Below are 27,725 nucleotides of genomic sequence, written 5' to 3' on the forward strand. Positions count from 1 at the left end.
TATTAGAAAAATCTTTTCCTTCCTTCTCCATCATGGCAAGGAAGTGACCCTAGGCACCCATCAATTCCAACAGCAGAGCTCAAGCTCTGGCAGGTCCTACCAAGCTGGAAAGGCTTCAGGCAAGGTAAAGAGACAGGACGGCCCATTATGCAGGGCTAAAATCATAGAGGCTTATTACCAGGCCAGACCCCAAGACACAACTTTGGGAGGCTACAGCAAGTCATTATGGCTTTTTACTAAGGCATTGAGAGGTTGGGACCTCTGTTGGTGGAAGGAATGCCTACACCAATGAAACCTAGGAACCTTACTTCAAGCTGCAAAGCTACTGATGAGATTTGAAGGACTTTATGCCTTCTGCCAGCCATTCTCCTTGCAGACAATGTGTCTGGTGTTTGGCTTCCGCAGTAATCCCAAGTACTTGGCTTCTAAGCATTTTTATGAATTTGGCTGGCAGTATGAGAAAGTGGTAATCAATGCCAGGCCCCTTCAACAGGAAAAAACAACCATCAATCAACCCTGGGGATAGAACATGATCACTTTTTTAAAACTCTCAACCTGGGACCCCAGAGCTATAAATGAGTAATAAGAATCCACTTTTACATAACACCAAAATTTGCAAAGGACATTTTTACTCATAACTACTCTGGAAAGAAGGTACTTTCCAACGTTACTGTTTACATTTTATAGATGAGGAAACCAAAACTCCAGCAAGTTAAGGGACTTTAAACAAGCAGTAGGCAGATCACGGAGCTGGTATCAGAATTCTTCTAATGAGAAATCCAGCATTCTCTCCCTTACCCATGGCCAAGTAGCATCCTTCTTGTTGTGGTACACCCAGGACCAAGGAGAGAGTCCCCTACCCAAGAGCCTTCTCTTTCTACTGCTGACTCTTCAGCAAACAAGTATCTCAATCAACAAAGGAAAGCATCTTCACTTTCCTAGACTGGGAGAAATGTAAGTGCTTGACAAATGGGAAAGCAGCAAATCAGCAAAGGAAAAAAAAAACATTTTGCAAATTCTGAACGGCTGTTTTCAATAAAAGAAAAATATGCAACTAAAAGGACAATAAATAACCAAACAAGTTATGGATGACACTTAAGGCAGAGATCTAAACGTGGCTCTGCTTATTAAGGAAGCAAGGTTCACTTGTCCAAGAAGCAGCATGACAGTTTATTCTTTTATTCTCTTTCATTTCTCTCTCTCCAGAGAAAACACTCATTTTCTCACTGACCTCTACAGTGAAGCCAGTGTGTATAAAATGTACAGGACTGCCAGAACCCTCACTTTGATTACTAAAGGTCTCGTGTATAGAGTGATAATTAACTTCACATTGTTCCTTGTAGCTACAAAAATACCTACTCACAAAATGAGGTTAGAAAAGAAATGTAAATATCTGTCAATGTCCTGCAAACAAACATCCTTTGATGCCATTTGGGATGCCTTCTTATTGCATTTACAGCTTGCTGATGGTGAAGGGACTATTCTGTTATTTAAAGCCTCAGGATTGGATGTAAGTCCCAGATACCAGGGCTGTGGAACCACCTACTGGCCCAACCCCCTTTCAGGGTCCATGCTCACCTACTCACCATCCCCCACATCACCTGTATAAAAATAACGCAGCTGCTGGCAAGGGCCGGCTATTTCTAGGACTCTTCACAGGGACAGTAGAGCGACACCAGGCTGAAGCAAGAGCAGCCAAATGAGTCTGATGGGTTCCCTTCTGACACCTGAGCGAAACCTTTTAATACTGGAGACATTGATGCAGGCTCCATTACATTACGATTCTTTAATGCCACATGACCAGATGACATCTATTTCTTCAACTGCGTTATTTCAAGGGAAGACATGATTTCTTTATGAATGAAATTAATTAATTCTAAAGTCTTTGTGTTTCCTCCTCTACTGAAGGTAGAGGGAGAGGAGGCAGAGTCCTGGGTGGAACACTCTCTCCTCTTATCTAATTTGGCAACTTGTCTGAAGATTACGGTCTTTGGGAGTGAGCTGGTGCAGGGATCATGGGGGTCACGGCTTTCAGACTCAGAAGAATCTCACAGGCCCTCTAGACCACCCCTTCATTTTACACATGAAAAACAGAGGCCCAGAGAGTTTCCCTCTCCTGCTGAAGGGCACGCAAATGAAGTGGCAGAGGTAGGGTATGAACATGGGTCTTCTGACTCGACCTGTTACTCTTTCCAATGTACCATGAAGCCCCTTAATGAGAAGTTGAATGAGCAGTATGTGTGACACCGGCAAGACTTGTTCCTGCCTCCAAGAACAGCACTAAACCAAGCTCCCTCTCTCTAAGTTCTCTTATGAAAATAATGAGTTCACATGTATACAGTGATTTGGGGAGAGGAAAGGGGGCTTGGGGCATTTACATGGGCCTAGAGTAAGGAAGACTCATCTTCCTCAGTTCAAATCCGCCTTAGACCCTCACTAGCTTCGTGATCCTAGGCATGTCACTTAACTGTTTGCCTCAGTTTCCTCATCTGTAAAATGAACTGGAGAAGGAAATGGCAAATTGTGAGAAATGAAAGAGTTAAGTTTCCATATAAGTAGGTAAGAAATCAGCACAGACAAGCTAACTTCTCCTTCCAGGGGAGGAGTAATAACACAATTCTAGGCACATAATGTATATTAGGGGTGGGGCATATAAGGAAGATTGTAACCCAGAAGGATTAGGACCAGTCCTGATCCAGAAGGGAGGAGTTAGGCAATTACTAACTATAAAGATTATTCTGGCTTCTTTTACCGCGGGCATTTTCTCCTCCTCCAATGAGGTGCACCTGCTTCTCGCTACAATGACGCACTTCAACCTCTTTAAAAGTCTTTAAGGGGCAGCTAGGTGGAGCAGTGGATAAAGCACCGGCCATGACTTCAGGAGGACCTGAGTTCAAATCTGACTTCAGACATTAACACTTAACTAGCTGTGTGACCTTGGGCAAGTCACTTAACCCCACTGCCTAGCCAAAAAAAAAAAAGTCTTCAGAACTGAGTTTGGGGTCATCTTTATAACACAAACTACTCCAGTATCTTTACCAAAAAAAACCCCAAATGGCGTTACAGAGAGTAGGATGCAACTGAACAGTAACAGTGGGCTTGGGCTTGGGAGTCCTTCCCAAGCTCTCTCTCCAAAGTTTATAAAGTTATTTGGGGCACTGAGAATTCAACTGGCTTGTCACAAAGCCAGTCTGTGTCAGAAACAGGACCAGAAATCAAGTCTTCTTGACTTTAAAGACAGCTCTCTGCCCACAATGCTTCTCATAGAGGGCTTTACAGGTTATAAACTGATTTCCTCAAAATAACCTAATGGGATGGTACTATTATCACCACTTTATAAACACAGAATTACAGGATCACATCTAGAACTGGAACATACCTGTAAGGCCAGCCAGTCTAACCCATTTTACACATAAGAACATTGAGGCACTGGTGGAACCTGGTTTTGTGACTGAGTCCTTAGCTAGCATGCTGGACCAGAACTGTCAAACCCAAGGCCCACCTGATTGTGGCCTGAACCAGATAAAAATGTAATTTGGAAATAAATACTTAACAAAATACATAGAAATACAATAGAACACAGATGATGCTAATAATATGGATTTCTAAGTCAACATGTGGCCCACAGGGACCCATACAATCTAGTTTCTATCTGAGTTTGATATCACCACATTGGAACACAATTTCTAGTGGCAGCTGGTACCTAAAAACTCAGCGTTTTCGCTGTGGCAGCTTCACCTCTTCAAACTCAATTATTTAAACAAATGGGCCTGGATCTCTGGTATATGCTAGGTCTTTCTTTACAGTTAGTAACTAACAACTGGCTGTGAACCAGAGCTGAACTATAAGCATGTTTTAAAATAGGATCTTTTCCTTCCTCCTCAGAGCTCCAGGGGACTGGAGATTAACCATGCCAAGAGAAGGGTAAAAGTGCTATCACTCACCTGAAAATCCTGATCATCAATTCCAAACCTTTCTCTCAGGTTGCGGAAAACCATTGGGCAATATTCCTTAAATTTGAAATGACTCGGCATGTTCTCTCTGAAATTGTAATACCATAAAATGAGATGCAAAGGCACACACAGCAGCTAATGTTTATATAGCTTTATAAAGTCTGTAAGACATTTTACAAACACATTCATCCCACTCAATAGTTCCATCAGCTTTATGAGATGGGCACTAGAGGTATCATTAGCTTCATTTTATAGTTAAAGGAACTGGGGCTCTGAGAGGCTGGACAATTTGCCCAAGAAGACACAAGCACTAAGTAACAGAGCTGGGTCTCAAATTCAGGTCTTAACTATAAACCCAATGCTCTTGTTACTACCTCTCCTAATTATACTAAAATGTCCTGATGGATTGTTCTAGTATATATATATTTACATGCGATACTTAAGGACAAATGGCAATGGTTTTTCTCCTTCATCCCTCTGACAGCATAGACCTCCCTTAATCTCTACCATGTCTATCCATCAGTTTTCACGTTCATGATTTAGAAAGTGGAGAAGTCATGAGGAGGAGGGAAAGAAGAGGTGAAGAGGAAAGGAAGAAGTGGAACAGAAAGAAGAAACGAACAAAATTAGGAAAAGAAAAGTAGAGGACAGCAGGAGGAAGTTGTGAAGGACATTTCTGGACCATTTTCAGTTACTCACAAGTGGTAGGACTGAATTATAGCCCTCTGAAAAAACAATAAGACTATCCTCCCACACTAACTTCAAATACTGAATATGTTATTTTTTTTTACTACTTTCCCAATTCAATTCAGATAACAAAACAGTGAACTAAGATTTTCTTTCACCCTTCTAACTCTTGAAAGCCCAGCCTCCAAAATATATTATAAGGACTGACTCACCTGTTTCACTCAGGACAATGGTTTTATTTAGAAATTCTTTCATTTAAATTCACATAGACAAAAGTAATATTTTTAGCACTTTATACAACCTCCTATTAAGTTTCACAAAAATACGTGCCATCCTTTATTCATTGGCAAAATAAATCCTCTTGATTTTTGTGGAAAATGAATCCTTTTTAAGGATGCATATTGCTGAATGTAAGTTTATATTTCTTCCAAAATCCAAATAATTTGCATCCTTTAAAAAAAATCCCATTATAATGAGAATTTCACTTTTAACATGTAAAATATTCACAGAGAACAATATGCCATATGGCAAAAGGATACTACCCAGTAGGCCCTGCTGTTACTTTTTTGAACAGAACAGATGGTTGTGTTTATCACAGGATTAACTTAATCAGCAAAACTTTACTCCTACCCATTGAAAAATAATGGAGTTTTTAAAACTTCATAAAAACAGAACTCCCAGGAACTCTCCTAGCATGAGAGAAAAGTGGTCATTGAACTTACTTGTTAAAAAGGTGATTGTCCACCTTTATCTTGGAGTACGCTTTGAAATCGTCCGGCATGAGCATTACAGGGATCTGGACGTGGCTCAGCTCATTGATCTAGAAGGGAAAAAAGAAACATTCCACAGTGGTTATCATTGCTTAGAAAGCCGCTTCCCATTCCATCCTTATGTATGTCCCTCATTAGCTGAGTGGCTTTAGGAATTCTCCTCTTCTTCCTGCTGCTACTCTCAGGGTTTGGTTTTCCTCCCCTGTTCTCCTTTCCTGGTGCCACCACACATACACACAGCTGCCTCCTGAGCACCATACATTAACACTCCCCAAAGCAGATCTTTGATTCTTGTCTTTGTCACCAGTGCCAGGATATGGCGACAGGTCTGCTAGTGGCAAAGGACAATGGAAGGGAAAAAAAATGGCAACCCCTCCCCCCTAGCATCATCCCTTTGGCAGAATGAGGAAGGGTGTTATTACTAACCAATCGATTAAAATAAGTGCCTACTGTGAGTCAGGCACTGACAATACAGAAACAAAAAATGAAACAACCCCTCCTCCTCTTAAGGAATTAACACTCTAAAACAAACAAGCCACCCTCTCAGGTGTAAGAATTGTTAGGCTGACACCCAGGACCCTTTTCCACTTTGTGGAATGTATTCACTCTCACCCACTTGCCCAGGTTTGGGGGGATGGTTAAGAATACCCCCATTAACTTCTGCCTGGCCCCTGGGATTTGGTTACCCTTTGAACTCTGGCTTGAGTAAGAAGAACCTACAGCTTAATCTCTAGAATCAAGATTTCCAAAACCAAAAGAGTTCTTTCTGTTAATTGGTCCTAACTACCAGCTGAAGTGCGCTCCTTCCTCACTAGGGAGTTGGGATTCCACTTTTTCCCTCCCTCCCTTCCACCCCACCACTACTTGGCTGGTTTGATTCACAATATTCCAGCTTTCTCCACCTTGAATATCTTCACCATTCCCCTTTCTACAAGGCACAGGCCAACTCTTCACCCTCATGCCAACCTTCTCTCCTGGGACAAAATGAAAAAGGAAAGACTTCTTCGGTGACAAGGTGCCTGAAAAATAACCTGGGCTTTCCTCTAAAATGTAAAATAGACCCTTGCAATTTAATTCTACAAGGATGTATTATGTATAAGGCACAAGTATATAGGTACAAGGGGCACGAAGTCAAAAGAACTACAGGGACACTGCCCTCAATCAATCATCAAGAGCTTAGGTGATGTCTCCTCTGTGCCAGTCATTGTGCTACAAACACTGGAGATACAAACACCAAAATAGTTCCTACTCTCAGTGAGGTTACATTCTAACAGGGGAGACAACATGAACAAATATAAGCATCTTTAAGGCATGTACAAATCAAATACAAGCTGAGGGCACCACGAAAGATTTCCCCAAATATGTGTCACTTTGGCAGAGTCTCCAAGGAAACAAGGGATCCCTGGGGGCAGCAGATTATTCCAGGCATAGTGGTTGGCCAATACAAAGACATGGTGATAGAAGATAGAAACAACCAGGAGGTCAGTAGGACTGGTCCACAGAGAACACAGAAGGGAATAAGCGGAATGGAAATGTAGGAAGAGGCCCACCTTGTGAAAGGCTTGAAAAGCTATAGGAGGGGTTAAACATGCACACAAGTGAGTACAATGGAGGAGGAAGAGTACTAACAAGTTAGGGGACCAGGAAGGCTTAATAGGAAAAAAACCTTACTTGTAAAAGACAGTGAAGCGTAGAGGGTCTCATCACCAGAAGGTCAGTCACCATGTGACAATTTTTTTTTTCCCTAGCAACTCATTAGACACTTATTAATCAGTGCAGGAAACAGTAGTGCCAATGAAACCACAAATTCTTAAATGATAGAAGTAAAGAATTTAAGAAAAATTCTGAGTTTGTTGGCCCCAGTAAGCTTCATTTTAAAATCATATTATAAAGCGTTTCAGCACTGAGTATTGAAAATACTGCTACTTGGAAATTAGGCATGGTCAAATCCATTTAAAATAAGTACAATTCTAACAAAGAAGCTTTATGAATGCATGTATATGTAAACATAAAGATTGCTAAGCCTTTGGCAATGACCTAGTCAAAGCGATATTTGGGACAACCAAATTCTAGTACAACAAAAGAACCAAAATAGTGCCTCAGGTTTCATTGTAATGGGAGATGACCTGTATAGAATCTTAAATTAGTCCCAAACAATCTTAATTACAACCGCCAACTCTCCAATTAATTCTTGCACTGCACAGACTGCTGATTTATAAAACCTTTCCATACAATTAGCTCTCTGGTTTTTTACTGCCATAAATTACTCTGAGGATCCTTTTACTGGTGCCAACAGCTCCTTCCCAAGCCAAAATAATATCACAGCACAAGTCAAAGAAGGAAGTTAATCCAGCATCACCTGGAGATTGTACAACCTTGGCCTGAGTGTAGCACCTCCAGACTCTCTTTTGCACGTTAAACACACAAAGATGCTATTTATAAAAACTGAAACAATAACATGAAATCATACAACTATTGTGATTCGTTCACTGTTAAGTACCTTACCAGTACAGGGGTAATTCTCAGAGCAAATTTGTGAGACAGATAAACACTGTTCCAGATTCATTTTACTATTGCATTGTAAAAGCTTGAAGGATTACATTAAAAAAAAAATCAATGCAAGAACCATAATTAGAACTCACTAATTGTTAACATAAATCCTGGGGCCAGATAATTAAAATATACTTTATAATTAAAGACACTGTTACAGAGATAATTATTTAAATATTTTGGAGATCTGGAAAGGAAGACTAACGTAAAAAAAAAACGGAAGCAAAGGTGTCAAAACAAAGGGAGCGTGTACCTGCTGGGTTCACTATTTCACTACATCAATTCAGGGTGGCCACACAGCACAGACAAGAAGAGCTCTAGATGTGGGGCCGGATGACCTGGGTGCTGACCTTGGTTTGGTCACTTAGAACCTGCACTACCTTAGCCAAGTCATTTACCATCTTCTTGGTAAATACAGGTTTGCTCTTCTGTAAAAGAACAGTGTTATTAGACCAGGTGACCTGTAAGATCCCTTTCCAGCTCAAAATTTATCTTCCTACAACAGGAAAGTATTACTGGTGCCTCTCCTTAACAGTCATATCTTCAATCACAATTGGCGTGATTAATGATGTCTTCCCCAATTTCAAAGTGGAATTAAATCTTGATAATTTAGAGACCAGCTATTTCGCTTTGCCATGGTCCCAGCTTCCTCTTTTTGCCCCCAGCTAACTCCCCCCTCTCTGTTCATCAGCATCTCCACCAGAGGTTGAGCAAGGCCCACAGGAATAAAGATTTAGACCTGGAAGGCGACCTTAGTGGTCACCTAGCCCATCCCCTTGGTTTTACAGAAGAGCTGATATCCAGACGTTAAGTAATCCGGACCAGGTCACCAAAGGAAAAACTGGTAGAGCCAGGATTTGAACCCAAGTCCTCTGACTTCAAATCCAGGACTTTTCCTGCCATAATGTGCTGAAAAAGTAAAAAATTCAGGATGATTCTTTCTTTTTAGTAGCTCTTTGAAGGATCCAGGAGAGAAGATTTAAAAGGTATTGATTTAAATACAAGCTGGCTGTGTGACCTTGGGCAAGTCACTTAATTTTAAAGAAAGTCTTTAAGACAGGAATTCTTACCCTGGGATCCATGAACTTGGTTTTTAAATATTTTGATAACTGTATTTCAATTGATTCCCTTTGTAATTCTGTATATCTCATATACTTAAAAACATTATTCTGGATAGGCTTTACCAGGCTGCTAAAGGGATCCATGATCCCCCAAAATGTTCAGAACCTCTGCTCTTACAACCCTAAGTTGCAGGAAAGGGGCCAATCTGTACTGGCGGAGGGAGTTCCTTCATCCAAGTGTTCCTCACATCAATGAAACCACAAGTCTAGTTTCCATCCCTATCCCTGTCTCTACTTTGGAACCAGCCCAAGCACTCTGATTACATTAAACTCACTTCTTGATAAAGCTTCCCAGGCAGTAAGCAGTCAGGAAGAAAACCTCCATCATTCAAAAATATTTAATCTGCGTATGGGGAGGACTAGCATGTCTGGCGTGAGGGTTGGCTGAGCCCTTTTTAGGGCTGCTCATCTACCTCTGGTGGCCACCTGTCACCCAACTCTCACCTGTGACTCCAAGAAGGGATACTAAAGTCAACACCAAAGGAAGACCTCAAAAGGCCAAGGAATGGAATATTCAAATACATACACAGTAAATACTTTTATAGATTTATTGAGACACCACTGGCAAAAACACAACATACAGAGATAACTACAAAATAAAGCAAATTTCACATTAGGAACATCCACTGAAGGGTCTGAGTATCTTCAGAAGGAGATGAAAGAGTTAACAAACGACTGACTTTCAGGAGTTCGTCTTTCTGTCATTGAGGCCTTTCCTCCTATATTTTCAGCTGGATTACTGAATATTAAATCCTTTTTGGGTACATAAGCATAGACCACATGTCAGAGTCATACTAGATTCTTTGCAAAAGGATAACAATAACAATAGCCAATTGGTCAATAAACACGGAGGATGTCCCGCTCAGAGTTCAAACAGAAAAGTCAAGATACAGACACCTTCAAGATTTGAGGCTTTTTTTTATATATCTTGATGAGCACATTTCAATACAATTAGTTTGCTTTGTACTCCTATGTATTTCATTTTATACATTCAAAAACATTATTCTGAGAAAGGTTTCAGGATTTAAACCACAAAAAAATTTAAGAACCCTTGTGTGATTTGCTTCTTTTAGCAAATGACATCGCGTTGATTTTATAAAACCCTGTGACACTGAACTTAAACAAGAATCAGTCACTCAAAACAGTTTGGCTTAACTATGCACAGAGAGAAAAGCCAACGAAAAAGGATGTCAATTGTCCGCACTGTGATATGGAGTTGGATGGATAATGCATTTTATATATGTGTATGTATGTATGTATGCATATATGTGTGTGTGTATATATGTATGTATATGTATACATAGATACACCTATGATTGTGTGTTGTATATTACATATCAATAATATATTGTATATACATGTAAATACATATAGATCAGTTCCTTTATCTTGGACAGACGCTACGGATGATAATAAACCTTGGTCCCAAATTGAGGAGGAGGAGACCAGACTTGTTTAGCTTTGGACACTGAACAGCATTATTATCTACCCCAAGCTTATCTTTGAAACAAAGCTCCATTTTTCTAAGGAACATATTCTTTCACTGACACTGTATAAGTGAAAGTTACAGAGTACTATAGTCTCCAAAAGTTGAAAAAGAGCAGTGGAGGGATACATGGTGGATATGAGCAGTCTGTAATAACATTACCAACCACAAAGGGTAATTAGTCCACAAGCACATATTAATTACTGACTATGTGCCAGGCAGACACTGTGCTAAATGCTTTGGATAAAAAGAAAAGCAGTAATAGTCCCTGCCCTCAAGGAGATCACATTTGAATGAGGGAGACAGTATGAAATACAAGCCATAAGCAAAATAAATAGATGACCTGAGAGGGGAAATCACTAGGTGGTGTGGGAACAGGAAGGCTCTCCTGCAGAAGTTAGAGAAACCAAGGGACGAGGTGAGGAGGAAAACATTCCAGGCATGGGGGATTGTCAGTTCAAAGGCACAGAGGTGGGAGGTGACAGGTCATGGTCAAGGAATGGCCATTAGGACAGTATAGCTGGAGATAATTGGAAAGGTAAGAAAGGGTACAGTTATGAAATAGTTTCTATTTGATCCTAAAGGTAAGAGGGAGCCACCAGAATTCACTGGGCAGGGAGGTGACCTGGTCAGATCTAAGATCCCCTTGGAACCTGAGTGGAAGAGAGAGTAGAGCAAGGAGAGACTTGGGTCAGGGAAACCAATCAGAAGGCTATTACAGAAGTTCAGATAAAAGGTGATGAGGGCCCGGGTTGGGTTTGTGGCTATGTGAGTGGACAGAACTGGTGACACATCAGACTTGCTGGAAGAGATGTATGACAAGATCAGGCAAGGGTCGGATATGAGAAGCGACAGTGTGCAGGTGAGGATGACAGGGAGGTGACAGACCTGGACAATTAGGAAGATGCTGGTGCCCTTGACAGTCATAGGGAAGTCTGGAAGAGGGGAGCGTGTGAGAGAAGTGGCATGAATGATAACATCCAAGTGATGTATGAGCAGGAAAGAAAGTGGGCTGGCCACGGGCACAAGCCAGGAACGGCCAGGGCACAGCTTCAATATTATACTGGTATCTGGCAAGAGAACTGGGAAAAATCTGTTGGTGAACGGGGTAGATTAATGGAAGTACAGGGACAAGAGCTGAATGAGAGAAGGGGCTTTGACTTATACCTGTGAAGAGAGTGCTCGCGTCAATGACATCATAGAAACATTGAAGAATCAAAGTGATCCCTTTAGTGTGGAATGCATATAATCCAATTATTAAATTCTTACCAAGACAAACTTTTTTTCCCTAGTGGTATCTTTCCTATACAATTTGGGCACATCTCACAAAGTATAATAAAAACATGAGTTGCCAATAAAATGCGGTCTAAAGTCTAGTGCAATATGAAACTCATGGGCAGCTAGGTAGTGCAGTCCTGGACTCAACTTCCTGAGTTCAAATCTGGCCTCAGACACTTACTAGCTGTTGTGACCCTGGACAATTCACTTAATCCTGTTGGCCTCAGTTTCCTCATCTGTAAAAAGAGCTGGAGAAGGAAATGGCAAATCACTACAGTACTTTGCCAAGAAAACCTCAAAGGAGGTCACAAAGAGAAGGACATGACTAAAAATGATTCGACAACAACATGAAGCTCATTAAATGACTTCTCATTAACACTATTGTTGTTCATTCATGTCCAATATCCATCACAACCCCATATGGGTTTTTCTTAGCAAGAATAATGGAGTGGTTTACCATTTCCTTCTTCAATGGATTAAGGCAAACAGAGGTTAAGTGACCTGCCCAGGGTCACACTGCTAGTGCGTATCTGAGGCCAAATTTGAACTCAGGTCTTTCTGACTTTAAGCCTGGCATTCTATCCCTTGAGCCACCAACTGTCTCCGTAAATGGTAGTGAATTTTAAAAACCATCTCACTCCCTGTATGGGTTCTATGAAGGAGCCATTTCAGAATGATTTGCTAAGTGATTAATCTTCACGATGTAGGCAACCTTGTAAGAATACTCTTAATTACTTTTATTAAACCTTCTGTCTATGTAAATCAGACTATTCTAAGACATAGACACGTATTTCATACAGGTTGCTAAATTTATTTTTCTAAGAGATAATTACATAAACACCTTAGGCTACATTACAGATATGTTCCTGGAAAGTCATGTGTAAATCAAATCTTTATAAATGAAGAAGAATTTCCTACAAATTTCCTTCATGCTTATAAAATCATTAATTTTGATTGACTCTCTGTTAGTTGTGGCTAATAGAAAAACATTTTAGCTTCGGGCTTCTGAATTTCTCATCCCCCTTCTCTCCATTCCATTTGTTTATTTTTATTTCGATGGAGCTCTGGGCATGGTTAACCCTCAGGACGTGGTAGAAACCTTTTTAGGTTAGGTATTCAGGTCCCTCATTTACTATGGTAGAATTTTAATTTCATGGTCTGGCCTTCCACCTGACCCAACCTATTCATATATCCCACTCCCAAAGAGGGCAGCAGATTAATTCTGGCCCGTTTTACCCTTGTCATTGTTAGCATTTACCCCCTGCCTACAATGTTTTCCATTAAGGCACATATGCTTTTCTTTATATCATATGAAAAATGTATGTACAGTTATCAGGATGAAGCAGAAAGACTGATGGATTTGGAGGCAAAAGATCTAGGGAAGCCCAGATCAGCCAATAACTTAAAGAAAACACACACACACACACACACACACACACACACACACACACACACACACACACAAGCATTTACTAAATATCTACTATGTGCCAGGCACTGTGCTAAGTGCTTTACAAATGTTATATCCTTTGATTCTTACAACAACCCTAGGTAGGAAATGCTAGTGTTATCCCCATCTTATAGCTAAGAAAACTGAGGCAATCAGAGGTTAAGCGACTTGCCCACAGTCACCTCAGCTTGTAAGTGTCTGAGACTGGATTTGAACTCAGGTCTTCCCAACTTCAAGCCCAGTGTTCTATCTGCTGTTCCACCTCGCTTCTACACTTAACCTTTTGGATCTGGGCAAAAAAATTTCATCTTTCTGTGCCTCCGTTCCTTATCCACAAAATGACTATCCACACCAAAATGTAATCCACGTGAAAAGACAAACATGTGTTTTAGTTTATTCCCTCTTTTTTCTTTGTTTCAAGTCTTGAAAAATTGAATTAAAAAGAGCAAGGGAAAACTAATAGGTAACCCACATGCTTCTTTGAAACCTAAGCACCAAAAGAGATTATTCTAGTGGAGGTTTCCTAACACATTGGGTGGACCCTTGTGGCAGCTTTATGGGATGACATAGATGAGAATTTGTACAGAAGGGACAGGCTAGATGGCTTGCCATCTGAATCACTGAGGTCACAGATCCCAAAATATTGACATGCCAAAGTTAATTCTATTTTATTTAGTAGGGATAATAATAATATATTAAGTATTTGTTGTTGTTGCTGAGTTGTTTCAGTTGTGTCTGACTCTTTGTGACCCCATTTAGAGTTTTCTTGGCAAAGATACCAAGTTTGGTTATATGATCTTTAAGGACCCTTCCAATTACAAAACTATGGAATTCTACATGATATGTAAATAGTATACAGAGAGATCATCTGTGCTCATTGTGTACATTTTTTAAACCCTACGAAAGAAAGATTTTAATTTAACCACAAAAGAGGAGATATTATACATGTGCATATATGATATACACACATATATAAAATATATACACATATATATAAAATATATGAGTGCGTGTATGTGTGTATAGAATACAAAATGAGTATAACTGATGAAGGAAAACACCTTGACAACCTATAAAAAGCGATAAATGTATCTTAAGAGTGTTAAAATCTTTATTATAGTAGTAAGAAAGTAAGCAAAGACTTATAAAACACAAAGACTATAACTCTACATTGATTAATTCTTCATGAAGCAATGATTTAATAAATTGCCATGGTTAAAAAAAAAATCTAAAAGGCATATGAACTGATATATTCATGTCAACCCTAAATAAAGAGAACAAATAAACCAGGCATCCAGCCTGACAGTCGGACAGAAGCCCTGACATTCCCTGCGCCATGAGATACTGAAAGGCTGCTTGCTATCAGAACACACCATGAAGGGTCCTTCTCTTTTCTCAAGAACATGGTGTCAGTCACTACCAAAAATAAATTGATCAATGCAAAGCAGGACCTTGTTTGTTTCACTGGGGTAAGTACAATCCTTACATCAGTGTTGACAGTGATGTAGCTGGTACCCAAAAGAGGATGGAAAATAAAGAAGCTTTGTTGTCAAAACTCAAACATGCTAGGCTGGGCAAAAAATATCGACAATGCGCTTAATTGTTTGTGAAGAATGAAGTTTCAAGCTTTTCTAAGTGTATAAGAAATGAAAACCTATAACTAAAAAACAGACTAAGAACTGATTGAGATACTCAGACGGAATAAAGGTAAGTAAGAAGGCGTGGAGTCGGGAGGGAACTGGATTCAAATCTTGATTCATACTTACTAGCTGTGCATCCACGGGAAAATAACTTAACTCATTCCCTGCTAATCTCTAAAACAGGAATAATGTTACTAGCTACCTCATAGGCATATTTAGGGGAAAGAGCTGTGTAAACATTAATGCATTATGAAAACAAGGAGTAACTACAATTAGCTAGAAATAAAGGCAGCTAGGTGGTTCAGTGGACAGAGTACTAGGCCTGGAGTCAACGTAAAGACCTGAGTTCACATCCAGCCTCAGACACTTACTAACTTTGTGTGACCTTGGGCAAGTCATTTAACCTCCATCTGTTTTGGTTTCCTCAACTACAAAATGGAGATGATAATAATAATAGTACCTACCTCCCACAGCTGTTGTAAGGATCAAATGAAATAATATTTGTAGAGTGCTTAGCACAGTACCTGGCAAATAGCAGGTGCTATTGTAAGTGTTAGCTAGCATCATCATCATCATCATATAGTATAATAATACATTATACTTTATTTATTAATCATAAGAAATTTAGTGCAACGATATTATTTTAGTGTAAGAAATTATAACGAATGTATTGTAATTAAAAAACATACTTATTGTAGGGTAGATAAGTGGCATAGTGGATAGAGCACTGGGTTTGGAATCAGGAAGACTCATCTTCCTGAGTTCAAATCTGGTCTCAGACACCAACCAGCTGTGTGACCTTCAGCGAGTCACTAAACCCTGTTTGCCTCTGTAAAATGAGCTGGAGAAGAAGGAAAGGCAAGCGACTCTGGTATCTTTGCCAAGAAAACCCTCAATGGGGTCACAAAGAGTCAGATACAACTGAAACAACTCAACAAATACTTAATATATTATATTATCATTTATTATTGTTATTATTATATATAATATATATATATATAATTATTACATATTATCATTACTAAATAAAATAGAATTACCTTTGGCATCTTAATACTTTGGGATCTGTGACCTCAGTGAATGAGTATTCCCTCCAATGATTCAGATAGCAATCCATCTAAGCCTGTCCCTTCTGTACAATTCTCATCCATGTCATCCCATAAAGTTGCCACAAGGGTCCACCCAATGTGTTAGGAAACCTCCACTAGATTGATCTCTTGACGGTACATGGGTTTCAAAGAAGCATGTGGGTTGTAACATCAGTTTTCCCTTGCTCTTCTTAATTCAATTTTTAAAGGCTTGGAACAAAGAAAAAAGAGGGAAAAAACTAAAACACGTGTTTGTCCTTTCACATGGATTACATTTTGGTGTGGATGGTAAAAAGAACGCTGCATGCTGAATTAGGAGAAAGACACCACTTCTAAACCATGCCATCTGCACTCTGACCTTTATTCTCATTCCCATCCCGTTAGGAACTAGGACCACTCTGGGTCTTTGAAGAGGGGCACTGGCTGGAGCCAGGCCTCCATGTCATTTTCCCACCACCATTTTCTGTTTTCCTCCCTTTCCCAGCTCCCCTTTCTGTGTGGTCTTCCCCATGAGAAGGCAAGCTCCTTGAGGGCAGTGACTGTCTTATTTTTTGTATTTGTATCCTTAGGTCTTAGCACAGTAGTAAGAAACAATCTGAGTATAAGTCATTATACTGCTGTTAATTAAGTCTTTTATATTTAATGTTTTATAGATGGATAAAATTACTTTTGCAAATTAATTACTGGGACATAAGCTCATTTGCAGATTCACTGAAAGTATCTTTATTATTTACTATTACTATGGAATTGGGATCAGTCTGACTGATCTAGTTATACATGTTGCATAACAACTTCATATAATGTTCATTGTATTACAAAGGGCAGAAGCAAGAAATCATTTTCACATATGAAGTGAATTAAAAGAAACATAGGTATAATTCACTAACGAGACAACTTTAAAGGAGATAATAATATCGCAGGTGAATGGCCAAATAACATTATGCACAGGCATAACTAGGGTTGGGCACTGGCGCTTTGGTCCAGGGTGCAAAATTTAAAGGGCACTGATAACAGGACATGCAGTCCTTTGGTGTGCTACAGCAAGCTCCTTCCCTGTGTTGCTGTGCTCCTCATTCTCCCTTCAGCTGCCTCCCCAGGAACCTGACACCAATGTCCAAAGGTCTTCCCACCTTGTGGCAATATACACTCTCTCATCTGAAGTAGCCTTTTGTGTTGCTTCCCCAGGTGATAGCTCTGACATCCTAGTTGGGTTTTGCAATGCTGGGGTTTAATTATGATGTATTAATGACATCATTCTAAAATGATGTAAATCAAACCAACATCATTTGGAGACATTACTAAGGGCTACAACTGACAGATTGATAGACGCATCTAAGTTTAATTTAAAACATTAAAATTAGGGACCTATCTTACTGAAAAATCTTTTCTTTTCTATTTCCTTCTAATTAAAACTGGTCCAAAGGGGTAAAGTTACAATGGAAAGAACATGGGATTTGTATTCAGTTGACTTGGTTTCAAATCTGGGCTCTGGAACTTACTACCACTAAATCATTCTTCCACTAAATCAGTTAACCTAGGCCTCAGTTTCTTCATTAATCAAGAGAGACGGATGGCCTTGGGGACCTCTACAATCTCTTTTAGTTCTAAATCTATGATCCCAACAATAAACCCCAAACTTGTCATAAATCCAAAGAATTCACAATCAGTGGCCTTGGAGAATATTACATATAGTCTCTAGTAGAAGTATTAATTAAGCAAATAGTTCAGAATGTGAAGTCTGTAAACATATGATTAGGCCTCCATCCAATCGAACTTGTGACATAAGGGGGGTTTTTAAATAAAAAGTTAAGGCCAACTTACAGTTGATATGTTTGTTCCAAAGCTGTAGTTTTAATCTTCAAATTTACATTACAATCAAGTTACCTCCAACTCTGTAAAACATATGTTTTTTGTGGGTACGATTTGCTGATTGCAACTTATATTACTCCTGCAGATTTAAGACTGGGCTCACACTGGCTAGAAAGCACAGGTTGCAATTAAGCTGGGGGGAAAAAATGGGAACAATAAATGACTACTGGACAAGGAATAAATAAGTGAGACCCAGCTGGTAACGACTCAGAAATGAAAGCACACAGAAGGGTCCTCACCGAGCCATTTTACACTGGGACGTTTTTAAATAAACCTCACTAATTTATATGATTTTAAGCCAAGCAATGAATATACTCATAAATTGCAAGGCATTATTAATGACACTTATTTAATTCAGATATATTCACCCTAAACACTGTATTACCAGGCTAATGAATAATTAGCCATTAATTTTCATTCTGTCAGAACGTAAGAAAGGAAAAAAAAAGCCTCACATGTAGAGTAGACACTGAGACATTTAATCTGATTACAATAAAGACAATTTACTACAAATTATGACATATTGAGATGGAACACAAAGTGGGCAGCATGGGAGGCTGCAGGATGTGCGGGCTGAGCACAAAGGCAAGACCTTCATCTGGTCCCTCTGTGAGGGCATGGCCAGAAGCTGGGTACTCACAGCGGGTATGGCTGCATTTGGTGTGAGACACAAGAAACCAGGGAAGACCAGTGCATTCAGAGCCCCATTCAATTCTTCTCATCATCATAAGAAACAGATTGAGGACAGCTGATTCTTAGTTATCTTTTAAACAATGGCCCCTGCCGCGGACATCTGGCCACACAACCTGATCTTGCTTACAACAAGCAGCTTTGACAACAAAAAATAAAAGGGGTGAGCTGCAGAATAATAGACCAAAGGCGGGCCTTGAATGAAGGTAGGCCTCGAAGAGGAGTGGGGAGAATGGGCCAAAACCTCATCTCCATAGATGGTGATACGTAGTAGCTAAATGAATGTTTCCATGTATGATTTTAATCCAACTCTCATGGGAATAAAAAATGAAAGACTTTGTACTATTTGGAAGGACTAATGCCAAACCAATTTCCTTTAAGTTTCTACTACCGCTTCTTTGTTCAAATATGACTCATCAGCTTTCCTTCCACATCTTTTGCAGTTCTATTTCCAGATTCAACAAAGACCTTTACTTCATGAGCTAAATCTTAAGTGTATAACATTTCCTCCCTTCCTCCAGACCTTCACCCTCACTGTGAAACAGCTAGTTTTCTCCAGGAATACCAGCATGGATATTATTTGGGAAAGGACAGCCCCGTACAGCGGAAAGGGCATCAAACAAGATCCAAAAGACCTGTATTCAAATTCCTTGCTAGCTGGGTGGTGCAGTGGATAGAGCAGTGGTGTCAGGAAGACCCGAGTTCAAGTTTGACCTCAGATTGACTTACTAGCTGCATTACCTTGGGCAAGTCACTCAATCTGTTTGCCTCAGTTTCCTCATCTGTAAAATGGAGATAAGAATAGCAGCTACCTCCCAGTGTTGTTGCTGGGTTCAAATTAGATAATACTTGTAAAGCACTTTGCAAACCTTTAAGCAACATATATATATATATATATATATATAATATATATATATATATATATATATGCTACATATATATATATATAATATATATATAATATATATATATATATATATATATATATATATGCTACTAGCTATGTGATCATAAACAGTCAGTGAACCTTGCTGAGACTTGTCTCAGCTCCCACTCCCTTCATCAGAAATCTGACCTGCACTTGACTGAAATTACCTTCTCCAGTGATCTTTTTACTGCTGAATCCCAAAGGCCTATTCTATTCGCAGGTCTCATTCTATTTGAATTATCTCCACTTTTTGATACTGTTTAAAATAGAGAGCTCAGTCACAAGGCCCCCAGCACCGCTGACTGCAGGGAGCCAGACTAAAATGTAACTGAGGAATATTTAACAAAATAAATTAAAATACAATATAATGTAGGCAATATTAATATGTGGTTTTCTAGGTCGATATGTGGCCCAAGGATCCTTATGTGTGGTTTAGTGGTTGTATTTTTCTATTTGAGTTGTATACCGTTGGTCTACGAACAACTCCCGTCCCAGAACACTGACTTCTGCTGAGGCTTCTGAGACCCACCCTGACCACTGTGCAGCCTGACCACTAACCACTCTCATCAGCCTCTCACCCACTAGGTAAGGGTGTGCTCCCTTGGATCCAATCGGTATCTTTATGTAACAACTCCAAAATGCATCAGTTGGGCCCTCCAGACACACGCCACTGGAGATCTCCGGAATGTCTCAGAGGAGGGGTGGGGAACCTCAAACTTGGCATGACCAACAATGTCATGACACTTTCCCCAAAGTCAACCTCACCTCCAAACTTTACCGGTCTTTTGGTCCCCACATTTGTCATTTTAAGAGTCAACCATAGTTCTTATTTTCTTCCTCAATATCCACATCCAACTAGTTGACAGACTTTATCCATAATGGCGCCACAATACCCCTACACTTCTCATCTCTTACGCATTCTGTCTCAGGCTCTCTAGCCTTGATGATTGCATTAACTTCATAATGGATCTCTTTGCCTCCAAACTCTCTCCACTCCAATCTATCTTCCCACACAGCTACCAAGTTGATATTCCTAAAAGAGATCTTATGATCACCTGCTCCTCAAAAAATTTTCACTGGTTCTCTATTGCCTAATGAATGAAATAAAAATTTCTTTGTTTACTTTAGAAAAATAGTCTTAGTTCACTGGTCCCACTATCTTCTCCTGTGGATGACAGAGCAGTCTCCTACTGACACCATGCTGGCTCCAGACAGTCTAAAACTCTCTATAAGTATGAGCCCCAAGGAGTTCTGGGCTTCCAAAGGAGTGCTGGCATGGTTTGACCAATGGAAGCAACCCTACAGTGTGCTGCCATGCTCAGCCAAGGGCAATAGGGGCCACACATGAAGACTATTCCCTATATGACTCTACTGCTCTTCATATGAATTCTCCTTTGCTACTATTTTTTTTTTGTATCAGTATTCCCAGTACTTGCCACAGGGCACAGAATATAATAGATATCTCATAAAAGCTTTTGGACTTGAATTGAATCATATCTGTAAAATGGGGATAACATACTACCTGCTTCACAGGATTGATGTTATCTAAGTGTGCTGTAAACTACAAAACACTACACAAAAAATGTGCAATCATGCACAATTTGGGGGTTCAGGCTGAAAAGGAAAATGGCTTATTAATCAAGAGAAGAAATATATATTAAAAAAACTTTAAAAATTTCCAACCTCTATAAATTCACTAGTTTTAGGGATGGGGTGGGGGAGGAAAGCAACTTAGAAGAAGAGGCCGTTAGGATCATTCTAGTAGACTGTGAATCCACAGGTTCTCTAGGTGACTGAATTAGAACTGCCAGCCCCCCCCCCCAAAAAAAAAGACTTTATATTAAAATCCACATTTTTCTGACAAGGAAAAAAAGAAATATGTAATAAAGTTATCATGTAACTTTAAAAAAAAAAAGAACTGCCAGTCCAATCAGCCTGTCTCATAGATATGGGGCCATTCCAAAGGGCATCACAACTTTTATGGGCCTTCCTTCCAATAGTATAAACCACAACTCAAATAAAGGAATAGACAGTCTCCAAAGTGTCACTGAGCAAAATTCCCTAAAACCTCACCTTCTTTTGCTGACATTTACTTTGAACCTAATTCTCTTACTTCCCTTGCTACAATCTTTTCTAGTAGGAGACTGAGTCAATTATAGGAGATAGATGGCTGAGGAGAAACAAAGAATCTAAAGAGAAACACGGCAACCTGAAGTGTTATGATGATAATAATAATAACATCTTAACTAAAAAAATCGCTGGAGAAGAGACCACCCAGGATACACAGAAAGGTCTAAATTAGATGCAAATGCCCTTGGGAGTGCACCATATTTCAAACGGTTATAGAAAGTGAAAAAGGTCTAAGAGATAGACCAGCGAACTGGGGCGTCTGAAATGTAAGTTTCCATTTCTAGGGTTGACAGTGATTTGTGACTTTGAGCAGGTCACTTTATAATTGTTCTATTTCTTTACTTGAACGATGGGGATAATAGCACCTTACTCACCTTAGAAGGGAGGTCCTACAAACTAAGGAGATAATGCTGAGCAAGTACCTGAAGCTCTTTGGAGAAAAGCATTACAGCAAATGCCATGCACAAGGACCACTATGTCTTACTTTCTCCTAGATGTCTTTAGCAAGTTTAGAAAGAGCAATTGTAGGCATGAGATTTTTTCCCCCAATCTGGTTGATAATGTTTCCATGTGTTACCTATTTGTAATATTCTAAAATCATTTTAAAAAATCAGTAATTTGGGGACCCTGTTCCTGTTTGGGGGCAATTTTATGGTATTTCATTTCATTTCAAATAATAATGAAAATTGGTTAAAGCATACAAGGAAAGAAAAGTTCACAGAAGTCCATTCCCAGATGTCCCAGAAGTCTGCAGCTGCACCATTAGAATGGTGGGTCTTTCATTGTAACTTATGCTGTAAATGGAATGGCAATTAGGAAGGCTTTGAGGTTGGGATTAGGTGGGGGAGGCAGAGCAAATAAGAAGTAATCACAGAGGTAAGTAGGAGAAATAGGTGGTTAAAAATGTTTGAAAAATGTATTTTCATTGGTTTCAAGGCAAAAGGTCAACTTCATAATAGCACCAGCATAGAACCATATTAACATCCTTAAACAAAAAAATATACAAGCATTTTCAAGTAACCACCTTTTCCTGAAATGAATGAATTCAAAATACCTATGGAAAAAAACCCAAGATCATTTAGATGATTCTTCTGAATGGGCAAATGGAGTAGTAATTATTCTGTAAGCGGAGCAGAGTGAGATTTGTGTGAAAAGCAATAAATGTTTTACAGTTCAGCAACTATAAATTCAAAGGCCAAATTAATACACTTAAAGGGACTCTTCTGTGGAATGAGTATCATTTAGTCAATCTTTAAATTAATGACTAGCAAAAACAAATGTGTTATTGGAAATGTTTCGACTCACATTTCACGTCTTATTTTAATTTCCAATGTGGATACAAATGCCATGACAAAATATTTGTCAGTGTCAGTATTCAGAAGCTCAAGTGATCACTTTAGTTGTGATTTTTAATGCAATATATTGCCTCATTAGACTACACTATGCCTCTTCAAATCAAATGGAAAATGAACAATATTTTTTAAAATGTTCAGTGAGCCAAAAAACGTGACATGAAACCAACAAATCAAAGGGAATTCATTCACAAATACTACCTTGTAACATTTTAAGTGGTTTTCATGGCTTGTTTAAAATGATGGGAAATAATGAGAACTTTTCATTAAAAACAAAAAAAAACCAGGTATGATATGATTTCTTAAAATAATTCTTAAGGCTGTATTAATTTATGATTAAAACTAGATCACCTAATGCAATAACTCTTACTGTGTTTTTTTTTCAACTGTAATAACAGCAGCCGGCATTTACATAGAGCATTACAGAGACAGCTGTGTGTAGCAGATAGTGTTAAACTTAGATTCTGAAAGTCCTTGATTAAAATTCCACCTCTGACATTTAGTAGCCGTGTGACCCCGGGCAAGTCACTCAAACTCTATGTGTCTTGGGGAATTGCCTTATTGCTTAACTGTTAAATAACAGCCAGTTGCTATCAACTGCAGTAGAGGGAGTACCCCCACTTTGAAGTCCCATCTGGATAAAATTACAGCTCCACTGTGTATTTCTATATGCACAGCTTTAAAGTTTACAAAATGTTTTACATATAATTTTCATTTGTCCTCAAAACAACCCCCAAAAATGACAGAGTGGATAGAATGCTGAATCTGGAACCCGGAAGATATGAGTACAACCCCTGCGCCCAAAACATTCAAGCTGTGGGGGTAACGTACCTGACTTACTTTCTGTTTGTTCATCTATAAAACAGGGATAATAAAACAGAGTTATTGTTTGGATCAAATCAAAATAGGTAAACATGAAGATATTATATGAATATTAATCATCGTTACTATTCCTATTTCCATTTTACAGCAGAGAAAACTGAGGTTGAGATAAATTACTTTCCCAGGGTCTCAGAGCTAGAAAGTGTTTGAATCAGGATTGGAATTCAAGTTTTTCTCACTCCAATGTGGGTCAACTTCCCACTGGAAGACTGTGGTCTTTGAATGTGGTCTATTGTCCCAAGGAGAACATTACCGACATCCTTAATAAGAAGTACCAGGAAGCACAAGCAAGTTTTCTACAGCTTGCCATCCATATCAGGGATGGGGAATGAGGTGTAGGATTCATTCTGGATGTTCCCAGACAAATATTAAAAGGCATTTTGTTAAGGGTGACCCTGCTTTAGCTTTTATTGACCTCTGTCAAAGAGGGCCTCCATGGATCATTATAAGTTGAGTCAGGGGAAGGGAAAAGAAGGGAATAAGCATTGATCAAGAGCCTACTAAGTGCCAGGCTCTGTAATAAGTAAGCACTGTACAACTATAATCTTGTTTGAGATATCACTAACACAATTTTACAGTTGAGGAAACTGAGGCAGAGAGCAGTTAAATAATACACCCAGTGTCAGCCAGATGGTAAATGTCAGGGGCAGGAAATGAACTCAGGCTTAGTGGTCTATCCACTGCACCACCTTTATACCCCTTTCTTCTGTACTGGGAAGGCACTTTCAGGCACAGTCCAGCATTATTGCTTGGCTCATTGAGAGAAAGAGATCATCCTGACCATGATCTCAGGCTGACTTGAGTGGGTTTTTTTCCCTCTTTCAAAAAGTCAAATTACATGTGGGGACCCTTTATCTCTGGCCAAGTTACTGCTCAGAACAAGTAACACATTCCAAGCAACTCAGAATTCTGCTTACTAAGAAAGATACTCATAATCCATATAGATCTGGCTACAGAATTTTATGAGGTGTCACCTGACATCCTCAGCTGCTGGCTTAAAGTCAAGAAACTTGAGGCATCAGTAACTAGAACTGAGAGAGATAGCATTCACAGAAGAGTATCGACTGAACACTTACACAAGTAGTTCAAGTTTACTGTTAACTAGTATTTTCTATGTCAGATGAACAAAAAGCAAATAAGTCCAAATAGCAACATAAGGGGTGGAGATAAGGACTTTCTTTAGCTTTAACACACACACACACACACACACACACACACACACACACACACGCTTCTTTCAAATATTTATTATGCCCAACAACAAACTAGACTACTGTAATTAGTCCAACTCCTTCATTTTATGGATAAAATGAGGCCCAGAGAAGGGAGATAACACGATCAGAGATGATAAGCAGAAGAACCTGGTTTGGAACCCAGGTAGCGTTGTCAATCTTCCTTCACAATGATCCTGGGGGAAGGCAAAACCAGGCTTCCTTCACATCCCAGCTAAAATCCCATTCACCCCTAATTCTAGTGCTTTCCTCTGCTAATTATTTCCAGTTGATCCTGTACAGTTTGTTTGTACATGCTTGTTTGCATGCTGTCTTCCCTGTTAGACTGTGAGCCCCCTGAGAGCAAGGATTGTCTTTTGCCTTTGTATGGCCAGTGCTTAGCAGAACGTTGGCACACAGTGATAACTGTTTACTGATTTACTGACTATTTACTGAACAGATAACAGAACTGAAGTTAAACAGTACAGGGGGCTTAGCCAACTTTTCCTAATAGTCACACAGTTAATTAGGGGCAGAACAAAGAAAAGATTACCATACCATTAAATGATGGTGTCTATGCCACATATACATGTATACAACTCTCAGTACCCTTCCTTCAAAGATTCCCAGTCCTAGAATTAAGTTCACACAGCTAGGATAAAGTAAGAGGAATAACCACAACAAGCAAAGATGAGGGGTCTGGGGAGAGGGCAGGACTGACAAAGGAAAAGAACTTTCAAGCTGCATTGTGAGGGGGTTTCAGAAGGATGGGAGGCTGGGGGATGGAGTCAGTTTTGCTTAGGACTAGAGAATTCAACCTTGCCACTGAGAGGTGAAGTTTAATCTCTTATTTATTAGAATTAAATTAAATTCAACAAATAGTTAAGCACCTATTATGTATAGGGGGTAGGGAGAAGGAGGAGGAGGAAGTAGGAGAGAGTGGAAGAAGAACAAGAAATAGTCCTCTGCCCCTTGAGAACCTTATTTTGCACTGGGGTGGGGGTGGAATACAATCGGCACACAAATACATAGTATAAAGTCATACAAAGTCATTTCAAGAGGGGAGGAGTGCTAATATTACCCGAAGGAAGTGAGGAAGGTCTGGTGTAGACAAGGGTAAAAGAACCGTACTGTAAGAAAAAGGAAGAATTCAGAGGCAGGTAAGAAGTGTGTTTCAAACCAGGGAGACGGCTTAGGCAAAAGGCAAGAGATGAAATGTCTTGTATGACTAGTAAGCCCATTTATACTGCTCCTCTAGACCTCCGACCTATGCAGTAATTCCTTTTTTCAAATTCTAACATGAAGAAGCTTTGGGGTGGCACACTCCTATGCCTGTGTCCCTTCTGATTCACTCAGCTCCATTAGAACCGTACATACCCGAGGACTTAAAAAATACAGTTGAAAAGACCATTCAAAGCCAGCTTATGGACATTTTTTTTAATACAAGTAAATTAAACTCTGTCTAAAGCAGAACTGTTTAGCAAACAACAGTTAAAAGCTAATTTATTCAGAACAAAGGGATCTTGTTTATAAGACATACCAGACTACATTCTTTCTGTTTTCCTTTTTAAGTGGAAAAAGCTTCACAAAGCTACAGATTACTATTAAATTCAGGAAGATGCTAACATTTCTCTACAGACTTAAACAAAACTACATTTCCATCACATTTTACTGTGTTCAGATGCCTTCCATGAGAGACAGATTTATGTTGTTTTTTAAAGGTAAAGCATAGTTGTTTCAATATTATTTTTGCCCTTTTTGTTGCTTTAAGAGGGTACTTTTTTACCCTTTGTGTGTACGAGTAGTTCATACCTAGCTATAAATTCTTACCTATGAGGGCAGGGACACTTTATTGTCCAAGGCTTGTACCTCCAACAGCACAGAAAATGCTTAGTAATAAATATTTCTTGGAGGCAGAGCCAAGATGGTAGAGTAAAGGTCTTGCCTGAGCTCTCCTCCAAACCCCTCCAAATAATAAATGTTTTTTGAACTCAAATTCATAAGCAGAATCTTTACACATCTACCCTGTCCAAACAAAAGAAAATGCCCAACTATTTCCCCTCTTCCCTATAAAATATCTTGTTTCAGATTCATTAAAGGGTAGATAAGAAAAGTCGGCTAATTTCCAGTACCTCCGATAAAGTAATATAAAGTAATAATTATAAAGTAATAAAATCATAAGGCTTTTGCTTGAGGGCTGCAAGGTTCATGAGAGGCCTGACACCTAGTCTAACTCTGTCATTGTGTGTGTGTGTGTGTGTGTGTGTGTGTGTGTGTGTGTGTGTGTGTGTGTTGGTTAGGCAATGGGGTTAAGTGACTTGCCCAGGGTCACACAGCTAGTAAGTATTATGTGTCTGAGGCTGGATTTGAACTCAGGTCCTTCTGAATCCAGGGCCAGTGCTCTATCCACTTTGCCATCTAACTGCCCCTAACTCTCTCATTTTTCAAGGAGGAAACTGAGGCCCACAGGCTGTTAAGTAACTTACCCAGGGTGTCACAGAAGTAGTAAACACCAAAGGAAAAAAATGGAAGCCAGGGCCCTCGGACTCCACAGCAAATGCTCTTTTGGGAGGGGTGATTTAACCTCTAAGGCTAAAAGTTTTAGACCAGTTGGTTGGTGGAAGGATTTCCCACAAAGGA

The 27,725-nt window shown here is 39.4% G+C and overlaps 1 protein-coding gene across 3 annotated transcripts in view; it reads right to left on the reverse strand.

Annotated features, from left to right (window-relative positions):
- Positions 1–27,725, reverse strand: part of PIP4K2A (phosphatidylinositol-5-phosphate 4-kinase type 2 alpha) — a 203,837-nt gene that overhangs the window by 91,360 nt on the left and 84,752 nt on the right. For all 3 annotated transcript variants that reach the window (XM_020966869.2, XM_078151943.1, XM_078151944.1), the window contains 2 exons: positions 5,363–5,460; positions 3,945–4,041 (listed from right to left, as the gene is read on the reverse strand). In XM_020966869.2, the coding sequence (XP_020822528.1) occupies positions 3,945–4,041; positions 5,363–5,427 (162 nt within the window). In that variant the 5' untranslated portion in view covers positions 5,428–5,460. The remainder of the gene's footprint in view (positions 1–3,944; positions 4,042–5,362; positions 5,461–27,725) is intronic.

Source organism: Phascolarctos cinereus, unplaced genomic scaffold (assembly GCF_003287225.1).
Source record: "Phascolarctos cinereus isolate Bilbo 61053 unplaced genomic scaffold, phaCin_HiC Scaffold_1;HRSCAF=81, whole genome shotgun sequence".
NCBI lineage: Eukaryota > Metazoa > Chordata > Mammalia > Diprotodontia > Phascolarctidae > Phascolarctos > Phascolarctos cinereus.